This window comes from Trachypithecus francoisi, unplaced genomic scaffold, assembly GCF_009764315.1.
Source record: "Trachypithecus francoisi isolate TF-2019V2 unplaced genomic scaffold, Tfra_2.0 Lachesis_group18, whole genome shotgun sequence".
Taxonomy (NCBI): domain Eukaryota; kingdom Metazoa; phylum Chordata; class Mammalia; order Primates; family Cercopithecidae; genus Trachypithecus; species Trachypithecus francoisi.
In genome coordinates, this window is record NW_022681463.1 from 483,777 (window position 1) to 507,699 (window position 23,923).

The 23,923-nt window shown below is 40.1% G+C and overlaps 1 protein-coding gene across 7 annotated transcripts in view; it reads left to right on the top strand.

Annotated features, from left to right (window-relative positions):
• XPO4 (exportin 4) overlaps positions 1-23,923 on the top strand; it is a 117,480-nt gene that overhangs the window by 15,977 nt on the left and 77,580 nt on the right. For 4 of the 7 annotated variants that reach the window (XR_004428872.1, XM_033177017.1, XM_033177013.1 and 1 more), the window contains exons 2-3: positions 12,084-12,189; positions 17,944-18,085. Coding sequence is in view for 4 of the 7 variants with exons in the window: in XM_033177017.1 (XP_033032908.1) it covers positions 12,084-12,189; positions 17,944-18,085 (248 nt within the window). In the remaining 3 variants the exon portion in view is untranslated. Of the gene's footprint in view, positions 1-12,083; positions 12,190-17,662; positions 17,834-17,943; positions 18,086-23,923 lie in introns of all 7 variants that reach the window. The other 3 variants (XM_033177014.1, XM_033177018.1, XM_033177015.1) reach the window with 2 other exon arrangements.

Below are 23,923 nucleotides of genomic sequence, written 5' to 3' on the forward strand. Positions count from 1 at the left end.
GCCTTCTTCAAGGGTTTGACAATCTGTTGTTTCTCATTCCATAGTTTGTTGTCGTAAACTATGTTCTTAGTTTTAATATCTTATTGCCCACAGTAAACATTTTAACATGCATATTCAATTTAGTCCAAAGACAATATGTATATTCTGTCCCAGTCAGAATAGTACAAAGACTAGCTTAAAAATACCTCTCTCCTGGCTGGGCCTGGTGGCTCATACCTGTAATCCCAGCACTCTGGGAAGCCAAGGCAGGCAGATCACCTGAAGTTTGGAGTTCGAGACCAGCCTGACCAACACGGAGAAACCTTGTCTCTACTAAAATACCAAATTAGCCGGGCATGGTGGTGCATGCCTGTAATCCCAGCTACTCAGGAGGCTGAGGCAGGAGAATCGCTTGAATCCAGGAGGTAGATGTTGCGGTGAGTGGAGATTGCGCCATTGCACTCCATCCTGGGCAACAAGAGCAAAACTCCATTTCAAAAACAAAAACAAAAAAAAAAAACAATATGTTTACACCATAGTCTTTTGCATTCAAGATCACTAATTTGGGATCACTTTACTTGAAGTATTTTCTTTAGAATTTTTTTAGGGAAGAGTACTTTGGTGTTAAACTCTCTTGGTTTTTATTTGTAGGAACATGCTTTCATTATACTCTAATCCCTGAAAGATCATTTTTCTAGATAGACATTTCTAGGTTAATAGTTATTTTCTTTCAATACCCTGAAAATGTTATTCTGGTCTCTCTTGTCTGGCTTCTCTTATTGCTCTAAGAAATACAGTTTAGTCTGTTATGCCTTGTAAATATCTTTTTTCTTTGACTGCTTTTAAGGTCTTCTCTTTGAATTCTTCAGTTTCATTGTGATGTCAGTAATATGATTTTTCTTCCTTTTTATTTAGTTTGGGATTCGATTTTGGAATGCTTCTTTTCTTTAGCTTTGAGTCTACATCTTTCCTTCCTTTCTCCTCACCCACTGGAGCTCCATGCTGTGTCAGGCAAGGCCTGCCAAGGAACACTCAAAGGTGTAATTGAAGAGAGTTAACAAAGATAACTGTTGGCAGAGGCTTGGGAGGGGTAAGATATAAGGGAACCGCAAAGGATGGTAAAGCCGTGTTCAGGGCCTGCAGGGTCAGGGTGGGAGAGTTCAGAATTGGAGAGAGCTATAGTTGTAGGGGCGAGCAACTTTAGGGAGCTGTGGCTTTTGGTGGGAGAAAGGAACCACTGGGAGAGAGTGAGGAAGCCTGAGTGATGTGGTGTCTAGAGGTCAGCCTCTCGGGGCTCTGAGTACAGCAGAGCATGGATGGTCCCTTTATTCTCCTACACACGGCCCCCACCCCCCCTTTGTTTTTGAGACAGAGTTTTGCTCTTTTGTCCAGGCTGGAGTGCAGTTGCTCCATCTCAGCTCACTGCAGCCTCCGCGCCATGGGTTCAAGCAATTCTCCTGCCTAAGACTCCGGAGTAGCTGGATTACAGGCGCCCGCCACCACATCTGGCTAATTTTTGTATTTTTAGTAGAGATGGAGTTTTGCCACGTTGGCCAGGCTGGTCCCAAACTCCTGACCTCAAGTGATCTACCCGCCTCGGCCTCCCAAAGTGCTAGGATTACAAGCATGAGCCACCACGCCCGGCCAGTTCTCCTAGACTCTTTATGATGTGGTTTGGATGTTTTGTCCTCTCCAAATCTCATATTGAAATATGACTTCTGATGTTGGAGGTGGGCCTAGTAGGAGGTGTTTGGGTTGTGGGGGTGGATCCGTCATGAATGGCGTGGTGCCTCCCTCTGAATTCACTGGAGATCTGGTTTAAAAGAATGTGGCACCTTCCCCACTTGCTTTCTTGTCATGTGATATGCCAGCTCTCCCTTTGCCCTCTGCCATGATTGAAAGCTCCCTGTGGTCTCACCAGAAGCTGAGCAGGTGTTGGTACCATGTGTGTGCGGCTTGCAGAACCATGAGCCAAATAAGCCTCTTTTCTTTTTTTTTTTTTTTTTTTTTTTGGAGACGGAGTCTGGCTCTGTCGCCCAGGCTGGAGTGCAGTGGCCGGATCTCAGCTCACTGCAAGCTCCGCCTCCCGGGTTTACACCATTCTCCTGCCTCAGCCTCCGGAGTAGCTGGGACTACAGGCGCCCGCCACCTCGCCCGGCTAGTTTTTTGTATCTTTTAGTAGAGACGGGGTTTCACCGTGTTAGCCAGGATGGTCTCGATCTCCTGACCTCGTGATCCGCCCGTCTCGGCCTCCCAAAGTGCTGGGATGACAGGCTTGAGCCACCGCACCCGGCCGCCTCTTTTCTTTATAAATTACCCAATCTCAAGTATTCTTTTATAGTAATGTGAAGGGACTAACATGCTTCATGTTTGTGCCTTCCTGTATTTGTAATAATTTACCATATCTGTCTTCAGTTTTCCCAATTTTCTTTTCTTTTCTTTTTTTCTTTTTTTGAGACGGAGTCTTACTCTGTCGCCCAGGCTGGAGTGCCGTGGTGTGATCTTGGCGCACTGCAATCTCTACCTTCCAAGTTCAAGCAATTCTGCCTCAGCCTCCCAAGTAGCTAGGACTGCAGGCATGCACCACCATGCCCGGTTAATGTTTTTGTATTTTTAGTAGAGTTGGGATTTCACCCTGTTCACCAGACTGGTCTCAAACTCCTGACCTCAGGTAATCCACCTTCCTTGGCCTCCCAAAGTGCTGGGATTACAGGTATGAGCCACTGTGCCCGGCCCCCAATTTTTTTCCCCAGTGTATCTAATCTGTTCTTTAATCTATCTAGTGAGTTTTTAATGTATATTTTATTGAAGTATATTAACACAAGAAAATTCACAAATCTCAGGTGTCCAGTTTCATGATGATATGTGATTGTGTGTACCCCTGTAACTACCATCCAAACCAAGCATAGTAAGTCTATTGATATTTATATTTCTTTTATTATATTGCTCATAAAAGCTTTCTTGTGATATGTTGCTCCTTTAAAAAAAATTACTGGCTGGGTGCGGTGGCTCATGCCTGTAATCCCAGCACTTTGGGAGGCTGAGGTGGGTGGATCATGAGGTCAGGAGATCAAGACCATCCTGGCTAACATGGTGAAACCCCATCTCTACTAAAAATACTAAAAAAATTAGCTGGATGTGGTGGCGGGTGCCTGTAGTTCTAGCTACTTGAGAAGCTGAGGCAGGAGAATGGCATGAACCTGGGAGGTGGAGCTTGCAATGAGCCGAGATTGTGCCACTGCACTCCATCCAGCCTGGGCAACAGAGCGAGACTCCGTCTCAAAAAAAAAAAAAATTATTGTAAAATTCAACATAAAATTTACCATTCATATTGTTGTGTAACTATCGCCAAAATTTACCACTATCTCCAAAACTTTTCCATTATCCCAAATTGGAACTATATACCCATTAAATAGCAACTTCCCATTTCCTCCTCCCTCTAATCCTTGGTAACCATGATTCTACTTTCTATGAATTTGACTATTTTAACTACCTTATATAAGTGGGATCATACGGTATTTGTCCTTTTGTGTCTGGGTTATCTTACTTGGCATAATGTTTTCAGAGTTCACCCATGTTATAATATATCTCAGTACTTTATTCCTGTCTTTCTTTTTTTTTGGAGGCAGGGTCTTGCTCTGTTACCCAGCTTGGAGTGCAGTGGCGCAGTCATGGCTTATTGCAGCCTTGACCTCTAAGGCTCAAGTGATCCTCCCACTTCAGCCAGCCCAGTCACTGGGACTACAGGTGCAAGCCACCAGGCCTGGCTAATTTTTATATGTTTTTGTAGAGATGGAGTTTCGCCGTATTTCCCAGGCTGGTCTGGAACCCCGGAACTCAAGCAATCTACCCACCCAGCCTCCCAAAGTGCTGGGATTTCAGGTGTGGGCCACTACCCCTACTGCTTCATTCCTTTTTATTTCTGAATAATATTCCATTGTGTGAATATACCATGTTTTATATGTCCATTCGTTCATTAATGAATATTGGTACAGTCTATTAAAGCATTGCTTTCAGTTCTTTTGGATATAGAGCTGGAAGTAGAATTACTGGCTTGTATGATAATTTTATGTTTGATTTTTTCAGGAACTGCCATACTATCTTCCCTAGTGGCTGTTCTTTTTTTTTTTTTTAGAGTCTCGCTCTTGTTGCCCAGGCTGGAGTGCAAGGGCATGATCTAGGCTCACCACAACCCATGCCTACCAGGTTCAAGCAATTCTCCTGCCTCAGCTTCCCAGTAGCTGGGATTATAGGCATGCGCCACCCTGCCCAGCTAATTTTTGTATTTTTTTTTTTTTTTTTTTTTTGAGACGGAGTCTTGCTCTGCCACCCAGGCTGGAGTGCAGTGGCCGGATCTCAGCTCACTGCAAGCTCCGCCTCCCTGGTTTACGCCATTCTCCTGCCTCAGCCTCCCGAGTAGCTGGGACTACAGGCTCCTGCCTCGTTGCCTGGCTAGTTTTTTGTATTTTTAAGTAGAGACAGGGTTTCACCGTATTAGCCAGGATGGTCTCGATCTCCTGACCTCGTGATCCACCCGTCTCGGCCTCCCAAAGCGCTGGGATTACAGGCTTGAGCCACTGCGCCCGGCCCCTAATTTTTGTATTTTTAGTAGAGAAGGGATTTCACCATCTTGGCCAGGCTGGTCTTGAACTCCTGACCTGGTGATCCACCCGTCTCAGCCTCCCAAAGTGCTGGGATTACAGGTGTGAGCCACTGCGCCCGGCCGTGGCTGTTCCTTTTTTTGTTTGGTGAGACCATTTCTACATTTCCACCAGCAGTGTACAAAGGTTCTAGTTTCTCCACTTCCTCATCGACACTTGTTATTTTCTAACATGTCTGTTCTCATGGATGTGAGGTGGTATCTTGCAGTTTTGATTCGTATTTTCCTGATGATTTGGTGTTTCTTGGCTGTTTATGTATCTTCTTTGGAAAAAAGTCTGTTAACATCCATTTTGTATTTTTAAATCAGGTTATTTGGTTTTTTGTCATTGAGTTGGAAGAGTTCTTTATAGATTACAGATATTAATCTTCTATCAGATAAGTAAATGATTTATAGTCTTTTCTTCCATTCTGTCGATTGCCTTTTCGTTCTTTTGATAGTGGCATTTGATGTACAAAAGTTTTTAATTTTGGTAAAGTCTCTTTTTTACATTTTTGGTTCTTCTTTTAAATATTTTATATTCTGTTTCTAACATTTCCAATATTTGTGAGTTTTGTTGGTCTGATTCTTTAATTTATTGTTCTGTAAACTTGTAGTGGCTTATTTCCTCGTGTGTTTAGTGAAATTTATATATTAACTCTTGGAAATGTTTATGAAAAACTCTGAAGCCTGGATTCCTGCAAGTGCCTAGGTACGTAAACAACACAGTACTACTTTAATTTTATTGGCTTGAAGTTTTTTGGACAACGTGGGTCCTGTTGTGATGGGCAAGAGACCTGTCCTGTGCCTGCTTGCGGTTATTCATTGTTTGAAGTAATTTACCCTCTTGAATCTATTGTCGAGGTCCAGACTGACAAGTTAATCCTTCCCTCTCCTCTCCCTTCTTTTTGTCTTCCCTGGCCCCCCTCCTTCCTGGTTTGTTTTGTTTGTTTTTTAAATAATTTACCCTTGCGCTGAGGATCCCAGCTTTATGTGGAGGGATATCTTGTTAGATCCCTACCTGAGATGGGCCCTGGCTTTAATCTCCTGTCTTCTTTACGATAGGCAGCTGTCAAAATGGAAGTTCAAGGTAACTAGAGGTTGGCACATGTCTCCAGAGTAAACACATGAGTGCTTGCATTCATCTTGGGATCCCTGCATTCGCTTCTGTTTTAGCTTTTGATGATTCCTTAATTTCTTTTTTTTTTTTTTTTTTTTTTTTTTTTTTGAGACGGAGTCTCGCTCTGTCACCCAAGCTGGAGTGCAGTGGCCGGATCTCAGCTCACTGCAAGCTCCGCCTCCCGGGTTTAGGCCATTCTCCTGCCTCAGCCTCCCGAGTAGCTGGGACTACAGGCGCCGTCACCTCGCCCGGCTAGTTTTTTGTATTTTTTAGTAGAGACGGGGTTTCACCGTGTTAGCCAGGATGGTCTCGATCTCCTGACCTTGTGATCCGCCCGCCTCGGCCTCCCAAAGTGCTGGGATTACAGGCTTGACCTTAATTTCTTGTAAGCTCAGTGATGTACTTAAAATGTTTAAGAAATTTTGTCCGCCATTTTTATTTTGTTTTAGTGGAAGAGTTGTTTAAGGTAAGCTGTACTATCGAGAATAGAAGGCCCACTTATTTAAAGAAATGCAAGGTTTTAAATGGACAGAAAAACGCGTAGAGTAATATACATTATACTCGTATGCCTACCTCCTAGATTCGCAAATGTTCATGTAGATGTTTTGCAAACAATCTTTTAAAAATATTAAGATATCACAGATACAATTGAAGCCCCCTTTTTGTCCCTGTAGACACCGTTCCCTGCCGCGTCTTCCTTTTCCACAGAGGCCATCACGGCTTCACAGTTGCTTATCCTTCCTTCCATGCTTTTATACTCTTCCTGCAAATGTCAATAACATACTACTGAGTTTTTAAAATTTTATATAAATGGCCGGGCGCAGTGGCTCAAGCCTGTAATCCCAGCACTTTGGGAGGCCGAGACGGGGGGATCACGAGGTCAGGAGATCGAGACCCTCCTGGCTAACACGGTGAAACCCCGTCTCTACTAAAAAATACAAAAAACTAGCCGAGTGAGGTGGCGGGCGCCTGTAGTCCCAGCTACTCGGGAGACTGAGGCAGGAGAATGGTGTAAACCCGGGAGGCGGAGCTTGCAGTGAGCATGAGAATCACTTGAACCATGGGAGGTGGAGATTGCAGTGAACCAAGATTGCGCCACTGCACTCCAGCCTGGGCAACAGAGTGAGACTTTGTCTCAAAAAAAGAGAAAGGTGCTGTAGGATTTGACAATTGGGATTCCTGACTTTTGTGAGGAAAGGATTAGTAACATGATGGATAGTAACATGAAGGAAGAATAAGCCAAAATGAGCCAGTGCAGGCAGAAATTACAGACTCATGAATTATTTGTGTGACTGTTTAGTGCCTGTGTTTCCTGATAGAATTCCTAAGGACAGGGCTTTTCCCCTACTTTAGTATCCCTAGTTTCTGGCATGGTGCTTGGCATATAGTTAGCCTTGAAAAATACTCTTTGAATAGAAACCATGTAGATATTTTGGTGTCTGTCTGTCTCTCCTTGAAATATGTCGGTTAATCTATTCATTAGTAAATAATCTTTAGAGTTCTAATTTTGGATGCCCCTAGAACACTGATGGTGTTCTCCAGGAGATTTTGTGAACTGAAGGCAACTGAGCTGGGCTGCAGGGTCATGCTGAAGGTGGGGGCTAGACACCCCAGTCTGTTGAGTTAGGAATTTGTGAGCTCCATCTCTGGAAACAAATCTCAGTTTTTTCTCATCCTTGCTTTTATTTTTTTGAAGATCCTTGGAATGGTCACGGGTGTCTACTAGCACCTCCGATTGCTTCCAATCCTTCTGATTTGTGGGATTCCATCTCTGAAGTGTGAAGTCTTTTTAAGCTTTTACTATAGTGGCAATGATGAGAACATAAACAGGGAATACAAAAAGCCCTTTGTGACTCTTTGTTTACTGAAGCTTCGCAGGCGATGCAGAACACTTGAATGTCTGTATTGGGTCCTGCAGGAAAACTTTCAGCAAGATTTTCTTCTTTTCTACCAGACAGCCTTAAGAACGATGAGTCTTACATAAATTTGAACTATGTAAATGTAGTTTCTGTTAAGTGTTAAGACCCTGGAGTCATACTACCTGGATTTAATTTTTAGCTCTGCTTCTTACGAATAGTGTGACTTTGGGCAAATTACTTCTTTACATGCCTCAGTTTCCTCATCTGTAAATGGGGTATAATAATACTTCCTCATAGTGTTAGGATTAGTGAGATTACCTTCCAACTTCCCTCCTCCTTCCTGTCTTTCTTCTTTCTTTCCTAAGTATGTATCTATCTAAAATAATGCCTCGTATCCTAAGTACTCAATAAATGTTAGTTGCTATTAAATGCCTCTCTCTTTTGTATGTGGTAGGCCCTAGGAATTTAGAGATAAATAAAGTCCCTGGTGTCAGGGAAATAATAAAAGAAAGGGCAGGGGGCAGCAAATAAAGGCTTGTAGTCCATTATGCAAGTTGGGTAATAGAGATGGACAAGCAATGTGTTATGTGAGGTGGAACAGAGGTGTTAGTTGTGCTTGGACAACGGGGAAAGGTGAGTGGAGGCTGATGAAGGCAGGAGAGACGGAAGCAGAGTTTTGAAGGGCGGGTTTGGCCGTGGGGAGTTTGTGGGTCAGCACCACCTGGGGACTTTGAGGGACAAATGTGTAGTTTTGGTTTTGACTCCCAGCCTGTTGAATCCTTTGGGGTTGGAAATCGATTTGCCAGTTTTAAAAGATTTCCAGGACTGTCTGATGCAGATAGCTTGCCATTTGGAAACCATTGCCAAGTAGATTTCAAGAAGGAATTTAAAATTTTGGTTGTAGAAAACTAAAGTGACTACTATCCTGCTGTTTAATATATTGATTTGATAATTTTATTGTTTGTATGAAAATATTTAACCAGGTGATTAATATAAGTCAACTTTAGATTATAGTTTACTATTTCTAAAATCTGACATAAATAGAATATCATCTTTATTATATTAATATATTCAGACCTGTTCTTTCTAGTAGATTAAGTATATGTGGCTGTGAGGATATCTTTTAGATTAGACAGTTTTTTATTTGTAGAATAACTAGCATATTAATTTGCACAATTATGCATGTGTTGTGCTTTTCAAGGAAGATGAGAAAGAATGTATGATTCAGAAATTGCTTGAGGAACTCATAGATTTGTATTTGTAGCAGTATGACATGGGTAGTAGTGTTTATGCCATGTACACAGGGTCAATAATGTCAGCAGACTTTGGGATTTTGTAATCCAGAATGCTGGGATTACAGGCATGAGCCTTGGTGCCTACCCTCTACAAAAATTTAAAAATTAGCCCTGTATGGTGGCATGCCCCTGTAGTCCCAGTTACAGGAGAGGCAAAGGCAGGAGGATCCCTTGAGCCCAGGAGTTTGAGGTTACCATGAACTATGATCATGCCATTGCGCTCCGGCCTGGATGACAGAGTGACACCGTGTTTTAAAAAACAAAACAAAAAAGACTGGGCATGGTGGCTCATGCCTGTAATCCCAGCACTTTGGGAGGCTGAGGCGGAGGTTGCAGTGAGCTAGATCATGCCACTGCATTCCAGCGTGGGCAACAGAGAGACTCCATCTTAGAAAAACAAAACAAAACAAAGCAATAAAACAAAAACCCCACAGACTCATCTTATTGAACTAGAGAAGGTGGTGGGAATAAAAAATTTGAAAATTGGCCGGGCATGATGGCTTACACCGGTAATCCTAGTGCTTTGGGAGGCCAAGGCAGGCATATCACTGAGGGGCAGGAGTTGGAGGCCAGCCTGGGCAGCATAGTGAGACCCCATCTCTACAAAAAATACAAAAATTAGCTTGACTTGGCGCGTGCCTGTAGTCCCAGCTGCTGAGGAGGCTGAGGCAGGAGGATTACTTGAGCCCTGGAGGTTGAGGCTGCAATGAGCCGTGATCATGCTACTGTACTCCAGTCTGGGCAACAGAGAGAGGCCGTCTTTTTTTTTTTTTTTTTTGAGACGGAGTCTCGCTCTGTCGCCCAGGCTAGAGTGCAGTGGCCGGATCTCAGCTCACTGCAAGCTCCGCCTCCCGGGTTTACACCATTCTCCTGCCTCAGCCTCCCGAGTAGCTGGGACTACAGGCGCCCGCCATCTCGCCCGGCTAGTTTTTTGTATTTTTTAGTAGAGACGGGGTTTCACCGTGTAGACCAGGATGGTCTCGATCTCCTGACCTCGTGATCCACCCGTCTCGGCCTCCCAAAGTGCTGGGATTACAGGCTTGAGCCACCGCGCCCGGCCTAGGCCGTCTTAAAAGCAGACAGAAAACCCAAAAAGCAAACAAACAAAATAATTTGAAAATGGGAAGACAAAAATACTTCTAGAATATAGTTCGCTGTTCACAGGTTTTTTTTTTTTTTTTTGAGACAAAGCCTTACTCTGTACAGGCTCTAGTGCAGTGGTGCAATCTTGACTCGCTGCAACCTCTGCCTCCTGGATTCAAGCAATTATCTTGCCTCAGCCTCTCTAGTAGCTGGGATTACAGGCTCCTGCCACCGAGCCCTACTCATTTTTGTATTTTTAGTAGAGATGGTTTCACCGTGTTGGCCAGGGAGGCGATCCACCCGCCTCGACCTCCCAAAGTGTTGAGATTACAGGCGTGAGCCACCGCACCCAGCCCTCACGGTTTTATTAGTAAATTTTTTTTTTTAATTGAGATGGAATCTGGCTCTGTTGTCCAGGCTGGAGTGCAGCAGCGGGATCTCAGCTCACTGCAACCTCTGCCACCTGGGTTCAACTGATTCTCGTGCCTCACCCTCCTGAGTTGCTGGGATTTACAGGCATGCGCCACCATGCCCGGCTAATTTTCTTGTATTTTTAGTAGAGACGGGGTTTCGCCATGTTGACCAGGCTGGTCTCGAACTCCTGACCTTAGGTGATCTGTACTCTTCGGCCTTCTAAAGTGCTGGAATTACAGGTGTGAGCCACCACACCCAAAATTCTTTCCAAAAATTGTTGAGGAATTTAACACAATTTTTTTTTTTTTGAGACAGAGTTTCACTCCTTCACCCAGGCTAGAGTGCAGTGGTGCCATATCAGCTCACTGCAACCTCCGCCTCCCAGGTTCAAGTGATTCTCATGCTTCGCCTCCGAGTAGCTGGGAGGTGTGCACCACCACACCCGGCTAATATTTTTGTGTTTTTAGTAGAGACTGGGTTTCACCATGTTGCCTGGCTGGTCTCAAATTCCTAATCTCAAGTTATCCTCCTGCCTTGGTCTCCCAAAGTGCTGGCATTACAGGCATGAGCCACAGGGAACAGCCAACACAATTCTTTAATGGAAATATTTTCAGTTTTATCTGGAGAACTGTAGAGGGTGCTATATGATTAGGAATAGTAGTCTGAACTGGCTTTAGCTAATAATAAGAATTCTCTGAAGCCAGAGATTCACAGTAGTTAATTTTTCCTGGGTGAACAACTTTTTAAAAATTATTTTGACTGATGTTAGAGTGAGTAATGTTGCATAATTGATATAATTTATAATGAGTGTTGATCTAATATAATTGATTGTAACATTTTTCATCATCTAGATTATTTAATTGAAATTATTACTTACCCTCTTTATACAATGGTTTGAATAATACAGGTTTATTTTCCTGCCATCTACCTCCAGCCCCCTTTCCCAAATTAAGTATTTGTAAGTCTTAATAGGTTAAAAGTTAACCAAACCATGTAACAGGAATGTACATTTTAGGTAGATCTGACTCAGAAGATTATTGTCTTTAGAAGAAGGATTGTTACACCAAAATGGTATTTAAAACCTTGGGCAGACTTTAGAAATTGTTTTTGTTAAGAGAGAAGTCTGGATTTTGGGTGATTAATTTATTATTCAGAAATACATTTCATAAATTCCAAACTTTAACTGTTCCCAAATTTTTCTGGTTTAATAGTGATTTTAGAAAACTTGAGGTGGAACTATTTGATCCTGTGTCTTAAAGGATTGCTTTTGGAAATTGATTTTTAGTAACTTGGATTCAATTTCCCCAGTATTGAAGAATTTTGAAATTATTTGAACTAGGTCAAGTTAGTGCAAGTGGTATATTTTGGAATAAAAGGTGATAATAAGTCAGCTAAATGTTAAAACCCCCAAAAATGTTAGATAAGTATCTATTTTTCTAAAATGCAGGTTTTTAAAAAACCTTTAAAGAATTCTGACCCAAACCTTGCCAGGAATTTTTTTCCTTTTTTCGGAAACCATGTTTTCAACATTTATTGTCAGGTTTTGTGCTGTAGTTCCTTAAAAAGTTAAGCAAGAGTTTGTCCCTGTTGCTGCTTGAAAGTGAAAGCGTTTTCTGTTCTTGTGGGTAAGAATATGGTATTGTTTACGCTTTGTCATTAAATAAGTGTGTCTGTTCTTGTTTTTAACTCTCAAGGCACCACCTTCCATGGTCAATAATGAACAACGCCAGCATGCAGAGCACATATTCTTATCGTTTAGGAAATCAAAATCACCATTTGCAGTTTGCAAGCATATTTTGGGTAAGTATTCACTTAAAAAATATAAAGTATTTTGGCATAATCAGATCTGGGTTTGCTGTCTTAAACATTAACTATTTTAAATTCCTTTTTAAAAACCAGGTTTGTATAGTTACAATTTTTTAAATTAATAATCACTCTACCGGAGTAACTTTAAAGATATTCTGTAAAGCCAGACAGGAAACTTTGTTTTTACTTTGGATTTTTTCCCCCTAGATATAGTGTTCCATAATTTGTTTTATTATTGACCATAACATGAAGGCTGTTAATAGCAGCGAGAAAAATTTAGTATTTTTTCAGTTTTCAAATATAATTTGTTACAGGATATGTACTATAATATCTTTTAGCCCAGTGTTAGTTTTAAAATTAAGATTGTTTTTGGAGATTTCTACATTTCCTTTTAGCTGTTTTCCATAGTTTTTTTTTTTTTTTTTTAACCATTTAGTTTGTACTCAGCTTGCTTAATGAATATTAGTCATTTCTGGGTAGGGTGTCACTGTATGTACCCTAAAATAAAGCACCAATTTTTACTTTTGTCAAATATGTTTTATGAGTATCTTATGTCTGACATGTACGGAAAAGATTTCTTCTAAAAGAATCACAAGAAATATAACTGTCTTATTCAAAGATGGCATTTTCTAAGAGTTATATATGATGTGCCATCTGTCTCTTAGATATTTTTCAGTAATGGTAAGAGAGACTTCATTGGTTATTGTTGTTTTATAACCTGATTACTGCCGGCTAATTTTTTTTAGTGGGAGCCGTCTTTTGTAAGGCTCTAGAAAGCTACTTGAGTCATCTGTGACCATAATATTGGTTAGTTGAGTATTAAGAACTAAAACATCTGACTTTTTCTTGTGCTTTTAGTAAGGCTTATCTATAGCTACCAATAGGCTGGTTTCCAGATTGAAGTAAACTACATTTAAAGTTACATGTTAAAAATGCTTTCCATATAAGGGCTTATGAAGGAGAGGTGTTTGATTGTAGTGGAAAGAGCGCTGATGTAGCAACTATGACATTAGGTACCAGTGGTGTACCTTGAGGAAGGCACTTCACCTCCCTGGGCCTCTTTTGCATCTGCCTTATGGCAATAATGATACCATTTGCCTTAATGGATTTGCTATCTTAAGTTGTTTTGTGAGGTGAAAATGTAATTACTTTTCATTATGTAAAAGCACTTTGTGAACAGTAAAGTAAATGTCATGGCCATATACTTGATTTTAAACAGCTTTTAAAAAATATGATCGGCTTAAAAAATGCTGTGTTCTCTGCAAGGAACTAGCAGTAGTGGTGAAGGTGGCTCTGTCTCATTCAGGAGTTAGGTCTTAGCAGAGGAACAGGTTCAACAACTACCTTTTAAATTCTCACTGAAGCTGTTTTAATTAATTAACTTACTTATTTCAGTGGTCAGCTTTTATAGTTGTGTGGATTCGTTTCTGGCACTAAGAAGTTTTAACTTATACCTGTGGAGTCTATTTAACTCAGTGTTAAAGCAGAACTAAACAGCATAAAGAGTTTAAGGGAGCGTTAACTCATCCTTACTGCCTTGAAATTGTTCAGCATTAATAGATTTAGAAAACCATTGTGTTAAACTATTAACCTAAAATAATTCGAGTCTGGTTTTCATGGCATATGCCTTAATGACATTGACTAGGATTCCATCAGTGTTTCATCTGACTTTCTATTGGAATTCAGTATCATTCTACACTAGTTGGGAAATAGTTGATCTAACTTATAAGTATTTTATTAGAGCATATTTGTTTATACCATTCTTTCCTTTTTAGAATGTGTATATTTTATGAAGTATTGTTGCTTTGTTATGATTGAGCTTGTTTTGGAATACTTTTGTTTTCCTGATAAAATTTTCTAAAGAGTAGTATTGCTAGTTCCGGCCATGCTTTTAAAATCAGTTTGGGTTTTGAGACGCTGACCGTTTAAAAGGTGGAGTGCATGTATTACAAGCATAATCATTAATGTACTGCAAAGCCCTGTGTTACATTAATGTTTACATCTAAACTTCACAGAAAATCTTTTCACTCCTTATTCAGTTGCCACCAGCACAGAAGGGTAAATTCCTCTAAGAAGACTTCTCATACAAGTGGCAGTCAATCACATTTCAGAATTTTCACATTCTTGTTCAGGGATTATGTGTCATTTTATAGAAGGTCTGGGTAATATATTCTACTAAAGGGGAGGCTTCCTTTGATGCTTCCCTTTCTGGCCTCTTAAAATTCTTCCTTCTCACTTCTAACTTGAGTTTTATATGTTGCTCATTTTTCCTCATTTCTTTCTCTTCTTATCCTTTTGTTTTCATTCTAGTTTTTATTTTCTTTGCTCTGTTCTGTGTGTGTGTTTGTGTGTGTGTTTGTGTGTGTGTGGTGTATGTAGCTGTGCGTGCATGCGGCATGCTTGTGCATTTTGTCAGAAGAGCACTTTTAGACTTTTTCACTTCAGAGGTCTTTGGCACTTAGGAATTTAAATTTTTTAGGGTCATATATTCCTTTAAAAAAACAAGTGAGTTCTATTCTTGTTAAATAATCAAGAACTGTGAGGGATTGGTTTACTTCTTCTGGAGCTAACTTTGTGGCATTCTTTTGCTCCTTCTCAGGGAGAAATGGATTTCTTTGACTTCTGATCTCAGAAGTGCCAAAAAACCAAAATAATAAACCACCAAAAAGTCAGTTAAACTGGTAAACTTTTACATCTCTGGAAAATTGTTTCCTTAGTAGTGCTGTCAGTCATTGGGAATTAATAAATCATCTTCCATCTGAGAGACTTTTTGTCTTTAGTTGCTGGGCATAGTTGTCGTTGAGTCAAAGCGCAGACTTTTGGAGCTTATATGGCCTGTGCTTTGGACAGAAATACTTAAGGCCGGGAGTTGATTGTAGTGGCTGTGTATCTGTGGCTTCACTACCAGGGTTTTTTCTTTTTTAAAAATACTTTTTGGTCAGAGTGTAGTGCTTTTCCTGTATTATTAACTTTAACTTTTGTCTTCATGTTTCTATTTAGTTTCAGATGGCTGACAAAATTCAAATGAATTTTATTTACATAATTATTATTAAAGAAAGCTACTGTGGTAGCAAATGAAAACATTCTGCTAAAGTGACCTAAAATAATTTATTCTCTGAACAGTGGCAGATCTTCCCAAAAGTAGTTAGTCTAGAAACTCTAGATGAGGCCGGGTGTGGCGGCTCACACCTGTAATCCCAGCACTTTGGGAGGCTGAGGTGGGTGGATCACCTGAGGTCAGGAGTTCGAGACCAGCCTGACCAACATGGAGAAACCCCGTCTCTACTAAAAATACAAAATTAGCCGGGCGTGGTGGCACATGCCTGTAATCCCAGCTACTTGGGAGGCTGAGGCAGGAGAATCACTTGAACCCGAGAGGCGGAGGTTGTGGCAAGCCGAGATCGTGCCATTGCATTCCAGTCTGGGCAATAAGAGTGGAACTCCCATCTCAAAAAAAAAAAAAAAAATGCTAGATGAATTGTGAGTTCTTCATGAAAACCCTGTAGTTTCAGGCATCTTTATAACAGAGAGTAAAAGTAAGGGTCATATGGATTTGTGAAGTTCTGATTTCATACTGGTAGGCTTCTAGAGTACCTTCTAGCATCTCTTGCATATTTCTACTATGTATAAGTTAAATTTATGACAGCTAATAGTGGTTTTTGTGAGAAAGGGTAATTGATTAGTTTAGGAAAATTTCTTCTTTTAAATTAGGAATTTGGCTTTTTAAAAAAAAATTCCTCCATTCTTAGAGTCAGCTTCTTATGGGAGTATTTAAAGATCTTCGTTTAATACCAGGCAGAGGTGTCTAAAAAAAGAATTAAGAAACTTTTGTCTCTTGAAAATTTCGAATATTCATTTTCTATAACTGCCCCCCTCACATCCAACACCCACCCACCTCCAAAGGGCAGAAAACGGCTTGGATGTGAAAACAAATAGTTAGAAATAGGAATGTTTCAGTGCTTGTTAACAGTGAAGGTGCTTATTTGCTCTGTCTTCAGTGGCATGTGCGTTTCAGGGTAGATTAGTATTGCTCAAGAAACAGTTACCAGCCATGTGACCTCAGTTTCCTCTCTGTCTCTTGGGGTATCAGTTTCCTCAGTCTCTGTAAGATGGAGGGATTGGTTTAGATGGTCTTCGGAGGTCTATATCTAAAATTCTGAGCGTACCTTAGATTTTGCTTCATTGTTGAAATCCATGGTTAAGGATTTCCGGTTTCTTGTCCTTAAAATTTTTACTATTGCAATAGAAAATGAAGATAGGCAAACAAACATCATTTTCTTTAAGAAGAGGTTTATAATCAGAGATTATTTGAATTACCTTTATGAGTCAGTAACATATGGAGCTGGATCTCTATTCAAATCTTTTTTTTTTTCTTTTAAAAACTCCTAGAACTTTAAGCACATCTTTTCTAATAGGTTCACATTTTTAGAAGCTATTGCTTTATTTTAATTATTTATTATATTTTAAAGTTTCTGAATTTGTATCAATTCTGATTATCATCTCAGTTGGAGTTCATGTTAAGATAGCATAGAATAATCAAAACTTTAAAAAAAGGTTCAAATTGGTTTCTCTTAGTGGTTTTGGTATGATCACAACTCCTATGTAGTAATCTAATGTGGTAGGAATTGATACAGGGTACACCTTTTCTCATACATTTTTATAGCTAAATGTGTCAAGAACGCTTGTAAGGGTTGTAAATGACCTGAGCTTGAATAGGAGAGAAAATGGTGTGCTTGACTGTGTATATCTTCATGCTCTTCTGATAAGTTCTTGAAGGTGCCAGTCTATGCCTAGAGTTAATTTCTCATGGCTTTCAGATACGCATGTCCAATGATCTTGGCAAATAATCTGGATTCTAATCATGGGCTTTTCATGGATTTCACATGATGGTTATTTTTTAGAGCCTCAGAAAATTTCTACTTTTTCTTGACTTCATTTCGACTGTTTCTCCCTGTTGATAATGCTGTTTGGAAACTGACTGTAGTGGTATTGGTGAATAAAAGAAAAAACAGAAAATTAATATAAAAAATTTTAAAATGTGTTAATTTTCTATTTTTTCTACCCTGATTTAGATTTTAGATCAGATACTATAACTTGTTAGCTAAGGCTGGGTCTTTCTAAGTGTAGCTTTGGGATTTTACTCAGTTTGATCAGTACTGCAATCAGAAAATTCACAAGCACTTCTCACCTTGTGTAAATGTGACTTACATTGTTTTTTACATTTTGAGAAAGAAAACCTGCTCATGATTGTTTTTATTTCTGGACTTGCTATTGTAGATGGGCCATCCTGCTGAAAGCTGAATACTTAAAAATGAAACATTTTAACAGCATGGCTCATCACAGATAGTAATGTTCAATGATTACTTTATTATAATGTTTTTCAAATACAAAGTTCTGTTTTGCACAGGGTGAGAATCTTAGGAAATTTTCTGATTGCTTTATATTTTTATTTTTATTTTTTTTAAAGCTGTGTTATTTTTTAGTTCTTCATGCTTTGGAAGTAACAGTTGAAGAGAGGTGAGGAAAGTTTGTGAAAATTGTGATCGGTGATTAGCTGCCACCTGCCTGAGGTGTCTTCTGAGAGGAACTAACCTCTTTGTGGTGCTAGAGCAAGGTCACTGGATTAAAAAAAGAACAGGTAACCATCTTATTCCTTGTCTGAAAAGTTCTGTTTTAAAATTAATAAATGCAAAATGTTCAAGGTAAAGTGAACAGTTGTTTAAATAAAGTTTTTAATTTTCTCCTCAGAAACTAGTAAAGTGGACTATGTGCTTTTTCAAGCTGCCACAGCCATAATGGAAGCAGTTGTCCGAGAGTGGATTCTCTTGGAAAAAGGTAGCATCGAGTCTCTGCGAACATTCCTTTTAACGTATGTCTTACAAAGGCCCAAGTAAGTACATGGAGGGGCACCGCTGAAATACTTTTGCTGAGCTTAGGTGCGTCTTTTTAGAGCTTTTTTTGTTTGCATTTTGAAAACTTTTGGCTGGGTATAGTGGCTCACACCTATAATCTCAGCACTTTGAGAGGCTGAGAGGGAGGATCTCCTTGAGCCCAGGAGTTTGAGATCAGTCTGGGCAACATAGTGAGACCCCGTCTCTACAAAGTACAAAAAAAGAAAAAAATTTAAAAAGCTGTAGATGTTTAAGGTTATGTTCTATGTGGGGGCTCGTATTTTAACCCCTTGTATACACATGATTGTAGGTAATTTTGGTGCTTGATGAAATAATACCTTTTATTTAAGCTTTTGGTTCTATGTTTTGTTTCTTTGGAAAGATTATGCTGTATATTAGTTTTTTGTTGTTGAGTTGTAAAGAACTTAGTTATAAATAAAAGGTGACCTTAGACTTAGATGAAGAACTTTTATATTTACTTGTTCTTTTGATTCTTAGTAGAGGTGATTATTTCTTTTAATGTGTTTTAAATTTAAAATTGTAAGTATTAATATAACACAGGTGAGTATCCTAAAACAGGGGAGAGGGAAGAAGCTAAGTACCACTAGCAAATCAAATGTTACACGTATATGTACATAGAAATGTGCATAGAGGACCTGGCGTGGTGACTCACAACTGTAATCCCAGCACTTTGGGAGGCCAAAGTGGGCAGATCACGAGGTCAAGAGATGGACACCATCCTGGCCAACATGCCAAAACCCTGTCTCTACTAAAAATACAAAAATTAGCTGGGTGTGGTGGCACGCGCCTCTAGTCCCAGCTACTCGGCAATCTGAGGCAAGAGAATCGCTTGAACCTGGGAAGCGGAGGTTGCAGTGAGCCGAGATCATTGCACATTGCACCACTGCATTCCAGCCTGGTGACAGAGCAAGACTCCTTCTCAAAAAAAAAAAAAAAAAAAGAGAAACGTGCATAGAAAAGGTTCTATAAGAAGTTCCAGAATCTTTAAGTAGCTTCCATTGAAAATAGGATCAGTTTTGTGAAATGAGGTGAAATTTTCTTTTTATAGTATACATACCTTATTGCTTAAACATTTTACAAGATTGTATACATTTATTTCTTGAATGATTTAAAAAAAAAAAAATAAGAGGCCTGGTGCAGTGGCTCATGCCTATAATTCCAGCACTTTGGGAGGCCGAGGTGGGTAGCTCACTTGAGGTCAAGGGTTCCAGACCAGCCTGGCCAACATGGTGAAACCCCGTCTCTACTAAAAACACAAAAATTAGTTGGGCATGGTAATGCATGCCGGTAGTCCCACCTACTTGGGAGGCTGAATCAGGAGAATCACTCGAACCTGGGAGGTGGAGGTTGCAGTGAGCCAACATTGAGCCACTGCACTCCAGCCTGCGTGACAGAGTGGGACTCCGTCTCAAAAAAAAAAAAAAAAAAAAAGAGGAAAACTATCAGCGGCATAACTTTTGGGGAGAAATTGATTTAGTATTTACCTTTTTTGTTAAGTTCCCCAAAGGCCGTGTATTCTTTTAAGAATAGACAACGCACTTGTATCTTTACCGTTTGTGCAGTTGAATACTTTATATGTTCATTTCGAAAGTCATTGAAGAAAAATTTTTGTTATGCAGTCAGAAATGTGTGTCCTTAGGAATGGTGATTAATGGCAATAAACATACATACAGTTTTAATTTTAGAGCATACTCATACTCTCATGCATTTGTTTCTGTTGACTGTACTCTGGGAGTCTGAGTTAATAATATTTAATAATACTGACATGACTTTAGCACTTTGTTAACTGCTAACTGCCTTGCATACAAAAAAAAATGTGTGAGAGAACAAAGGCAAGGTTTCTGTAGCCTGTTAGTGTTGCAGATTTAGTGGATAATGTGTCCTGTCGATACGTGGATATACATGTTTGTGAGGAGGGCATGGCTGGTTTTTTTCCGGTTTTCATAGAATAAGGAAGACTTGTTCCTGGTTTGAAACCTTTCTTTTCTCTGTCATGCTGGATTGATTGGTTGATTGATTTTTGTTTAGTGAGTCCATTTGGATGTGATACTAGTTTGCTCTTTTGTTGTTTTATTTGACCATATTTGCTAGACCTGACAGGGCTGTTTTTCTTTTGACCCCTCTGTACATAGAGAAAGGTAAGTACAGGTGAGTAGAGGTCTTGATGATGTCAGCAAGTGCTTGTTCCCGTTATTTTGTTCGTTGTTTTGCACACAGTGTAACTCAGACACATCAAAATTTGTATTATCAATTGTAACCATGGAAGAGGTACGTGTTTTGTTGAATTCTACTAAAATGATACTTATTTTGATGTTTTTCTTTACCCTACGAAAAACTTTGAAATCAATTATTATGATAGTGTGCTTCTTGTTGAACACAAGTTGAGAAAACCTTCATATTTATTTATATTTATGTAATAAAAGAAAATAAGCCTTAGAGCCTCTGTTTATAGAAGTTTATATGTGGGAAGGTTAAAAAAATTGTTTTTGACCTCTAGGCCTAAAATGTTAGAGTTTTCTGAAGAGCAGTCTATTTATGTGACCTTGGGAAACTAACATAAAGTCTCTTTAATATTCTGTTTTACTTGTAGAACAGGGACTTGGTACCCATCTCATATGGTTGGTGTCAGGATTACATGAGACAGTTCTGAGCACAGTGCCTGGTCGGGAGTAAAAGCTCTGGCTGCTGCAGCCATCATCATCTGGACCAGCCTTCCTTAAGGAGTCAGGGCCAGCAGGGGAGCTTCAGGTCAACTAGAGAAGTTCTTTTTTGTGGAGCTGTTTAGTTATCATAGCCGTTTCTCCCCCTTGTCCCCATCCCCCAACCTGAGAACCACTAAACTCTGGAGACCTTGGTAAACTTAAATGTGTAACAGATTTTCATTATGTATATGTGCGTGGTCTCTTATATTATCCAAAATAATCTCATTCTTTTTTTTTTCCTTTTTATTTGTTTTTATTTTTTTTTAGAGACAGAGCCTCGCTCTGTCACCAGGTTGGAGTGCAGTGGCTCTCGGCTCACTGCAACATCCGCCTCCTGGGTTCATGCGATTCTCCTGCCCCAGCCTCCCGAGTAGCTGGGACTAGAGGTGTGCATCACCACACCCAGCTAATTTTTTTATCTTTAGTAGAGACAGGGTTTCAGCATGTTGGCCAGGATGGTCTCGATCTCTTGACCTCATGATCCTCCCACCTCGGCCTCCCAAAGTGCTGGGATTACAGACGTGAGCCACTGTGCCCGGCCTCCTTTTTATTTTTTTTAATTGAGACAGGGTCTTGCTGTGTTGTCCAGGCTGGTCTTAAACTCCTGAGCTCAAACAGTCCTCCTGCCTCAGTACCCCAAAGTGCTGGGATTGCAGGAATGAGCCACCATACCTGACCCAAATTAATCTCATTTTAAAATCATTTTGATAATTTAGAAGCTAAAGTAATTAGCTTCTTTGTAGAGTTGATTGTAGGGTTCTACATTGAACTAGCTCACACATTGTCTATCTATCTATCCATCTATTTTTTTAATTTTTGATTTTTTCTTTTTTCTCTATTTTTTTTTTTTTTTTTTTGGAGACGGAGTCTCGCTCTGTCGCCCAGGCTGGAGTGCAGTGGCCGAATCTCGGCTCACTGCAAGCTCCACCTCCCGGGTTTACACCATTCTCCTGCCTCAGCCTCCCGAGTAGCTGGGACTACAGGCGCCCGCCACCTCGCCCGGCTAGTTTTTTGTATTTTTTTAGTAGAGACGGGGTTTCACCGTGTTAGTCAGGATGGTCTCGATCTCCTGACCTCGTGATCCGCCCGTCTCGGCCTCCCAAAGTGCTGGGATTACAGGCTTGAGCCACCGCGCCCGGCCAATTTTTTTGTTTTTTCTCGAGACAAAGTCTTGTTTTGTCGCCCAGGCTAGAGTGCAATGGCGCGAACTTGGCTCACTGCAACCTCCGCCTCCTGGGTTCCAGCAGTTCTACTGCCTCAGCCTCCCGAGTAGCTGGGATTACAAGCACATACCACCATGCCTGGCTAATTTTTTGCATTTTTAGTAGAGATAGGATTTCACCATGTTGGTCAGGCTGGTCTCGAACTTGTGACCTTGTGATCCGCCTTCCTCGGCCTCCCAAAGTGCTGAGATTACAGGCATGAGCCACTACGTTCGGCTTACATATGTATTTTTTATCTCAAACTTTTTTTTAAGAGACAGAGTCTCACTGTGTTGACCAGGCCGGAGTGTGGTGGCAAACTTTCAGCAAAGTGGAAAGAACAGTATAATGAAGACACACAACCTGTTTCTAGTAGAGGCTCAGTTAACATTTTGTCACATTTTTTATTTCTCTCTCATGTATATATACATTTTTTACCCTTCACTATTTGAGAGTGCCACAGACGGCATGATACTGTAGCCTTAACGTCTTTGAACATGTCTCTTCTGAAAGCGTAATCTCAATACTCTTGATACAGTTGATGTGTCTACATGATCTAACAATTCTGATTCCGTGTGCTGGGTGTCCCGATTGTCTGAATAATATTTATATCCTTTTTCCTTTTTCTAGGTTTTTTGTTTTTGTATTGCAGTCTATCTGTCGCTTCAGATCTATTAATACTTGCTTTATTTAGGTACAGTAGGTTATTTTTTAATCTAGGTGAGGCAGAGATGATACAACGTATTTAGTTGTCATGTCTCTTGTAATCTAGAATAGTTGTGTGCTCTTTTTTGCCTTTCATGACACAGATATGTGTATCTTGTAGAATGCCCTACAGTGTGGATTAGAGTCAAGTGAAACGTTTTTGGCATACTGCATAGGTAGAATTCTGTAGGCTGTGTAGTAAACTATTACATAAATAATGTGTACTTCCCATTATGTGCACATAATTTTTTCTTTTTTTTGTTTTCCTCTTAATTGAAATAAAATTTGTATAGAGTGAAATGCACAATGCCCTTTATTAAAGAGGCAAGTGTAGCATAGTGGTCCAGAAAGGGATTTGCACCGTACTTCTGCCACTTAACTCTGCAACACTGGGCAGATTACTTCTTTGTGCATTAATTTCCTGATTTGATTTTTTTGTTTGTTTTTGAGACGGAGTCTTGCTCTGTTGCCCAGGCTGGAGTGCAGTGGCACAATCTCGGCTCACTGCAAGCTCTGCCTCGCGGGTTCATGCAGTTCTCCTGCCTCAGTCTCCTGAGTAGCTGGGACTACAGGTGCCCACCACCAGGCCCAGCTAATTTTTTTTTGTATTTTTGTAGGAGAGACAGGGTTTCACCGTGTTAGCCAGGATAGTCTCTATCTTCTGACCTCGTGATCCTCCCACCTTGGCTTCCCAAAGTGCTGGGATTACAGGTGTGAGCCACCACTCCTGGCCTTCTGATTTGATTTTTAAATGGAGTGAATAATAGTAGTATTATCATGAGGATTAGATGTGTTAATACTTGTGAAACTAGTTCATATAAATTCTTGTGTATAGTAAGCATTCAATAAATGGTAGCTATTATTCATTCTCCTAAAAATTTTAATTCTTGCCAATAGAGATATTTAAAACTATCTTTGTGTATGTTTGTAGTCATAGTCTTCAGCTTTATGTATGTTTTCTAGTAGTAGTCAGTGCCTATGAAACTATTCTGTCCTCTTAAAAGTACAGAAATTCCCTTTGGCCAACTGATATTCTTACACATAGTAGGATCTCTGCGTTTATTTGCTTAATGAATGAAAGATGAATGGTTCAAGTGTATGTTTTGAAGGAATGTTTTTTCACTTCAGTCTTGACGATAGGGAGACATGTTTATTCATCTGTATCAATATCTAATAAATGCATGTTATGCAGCAGGCAGTGTGCTTT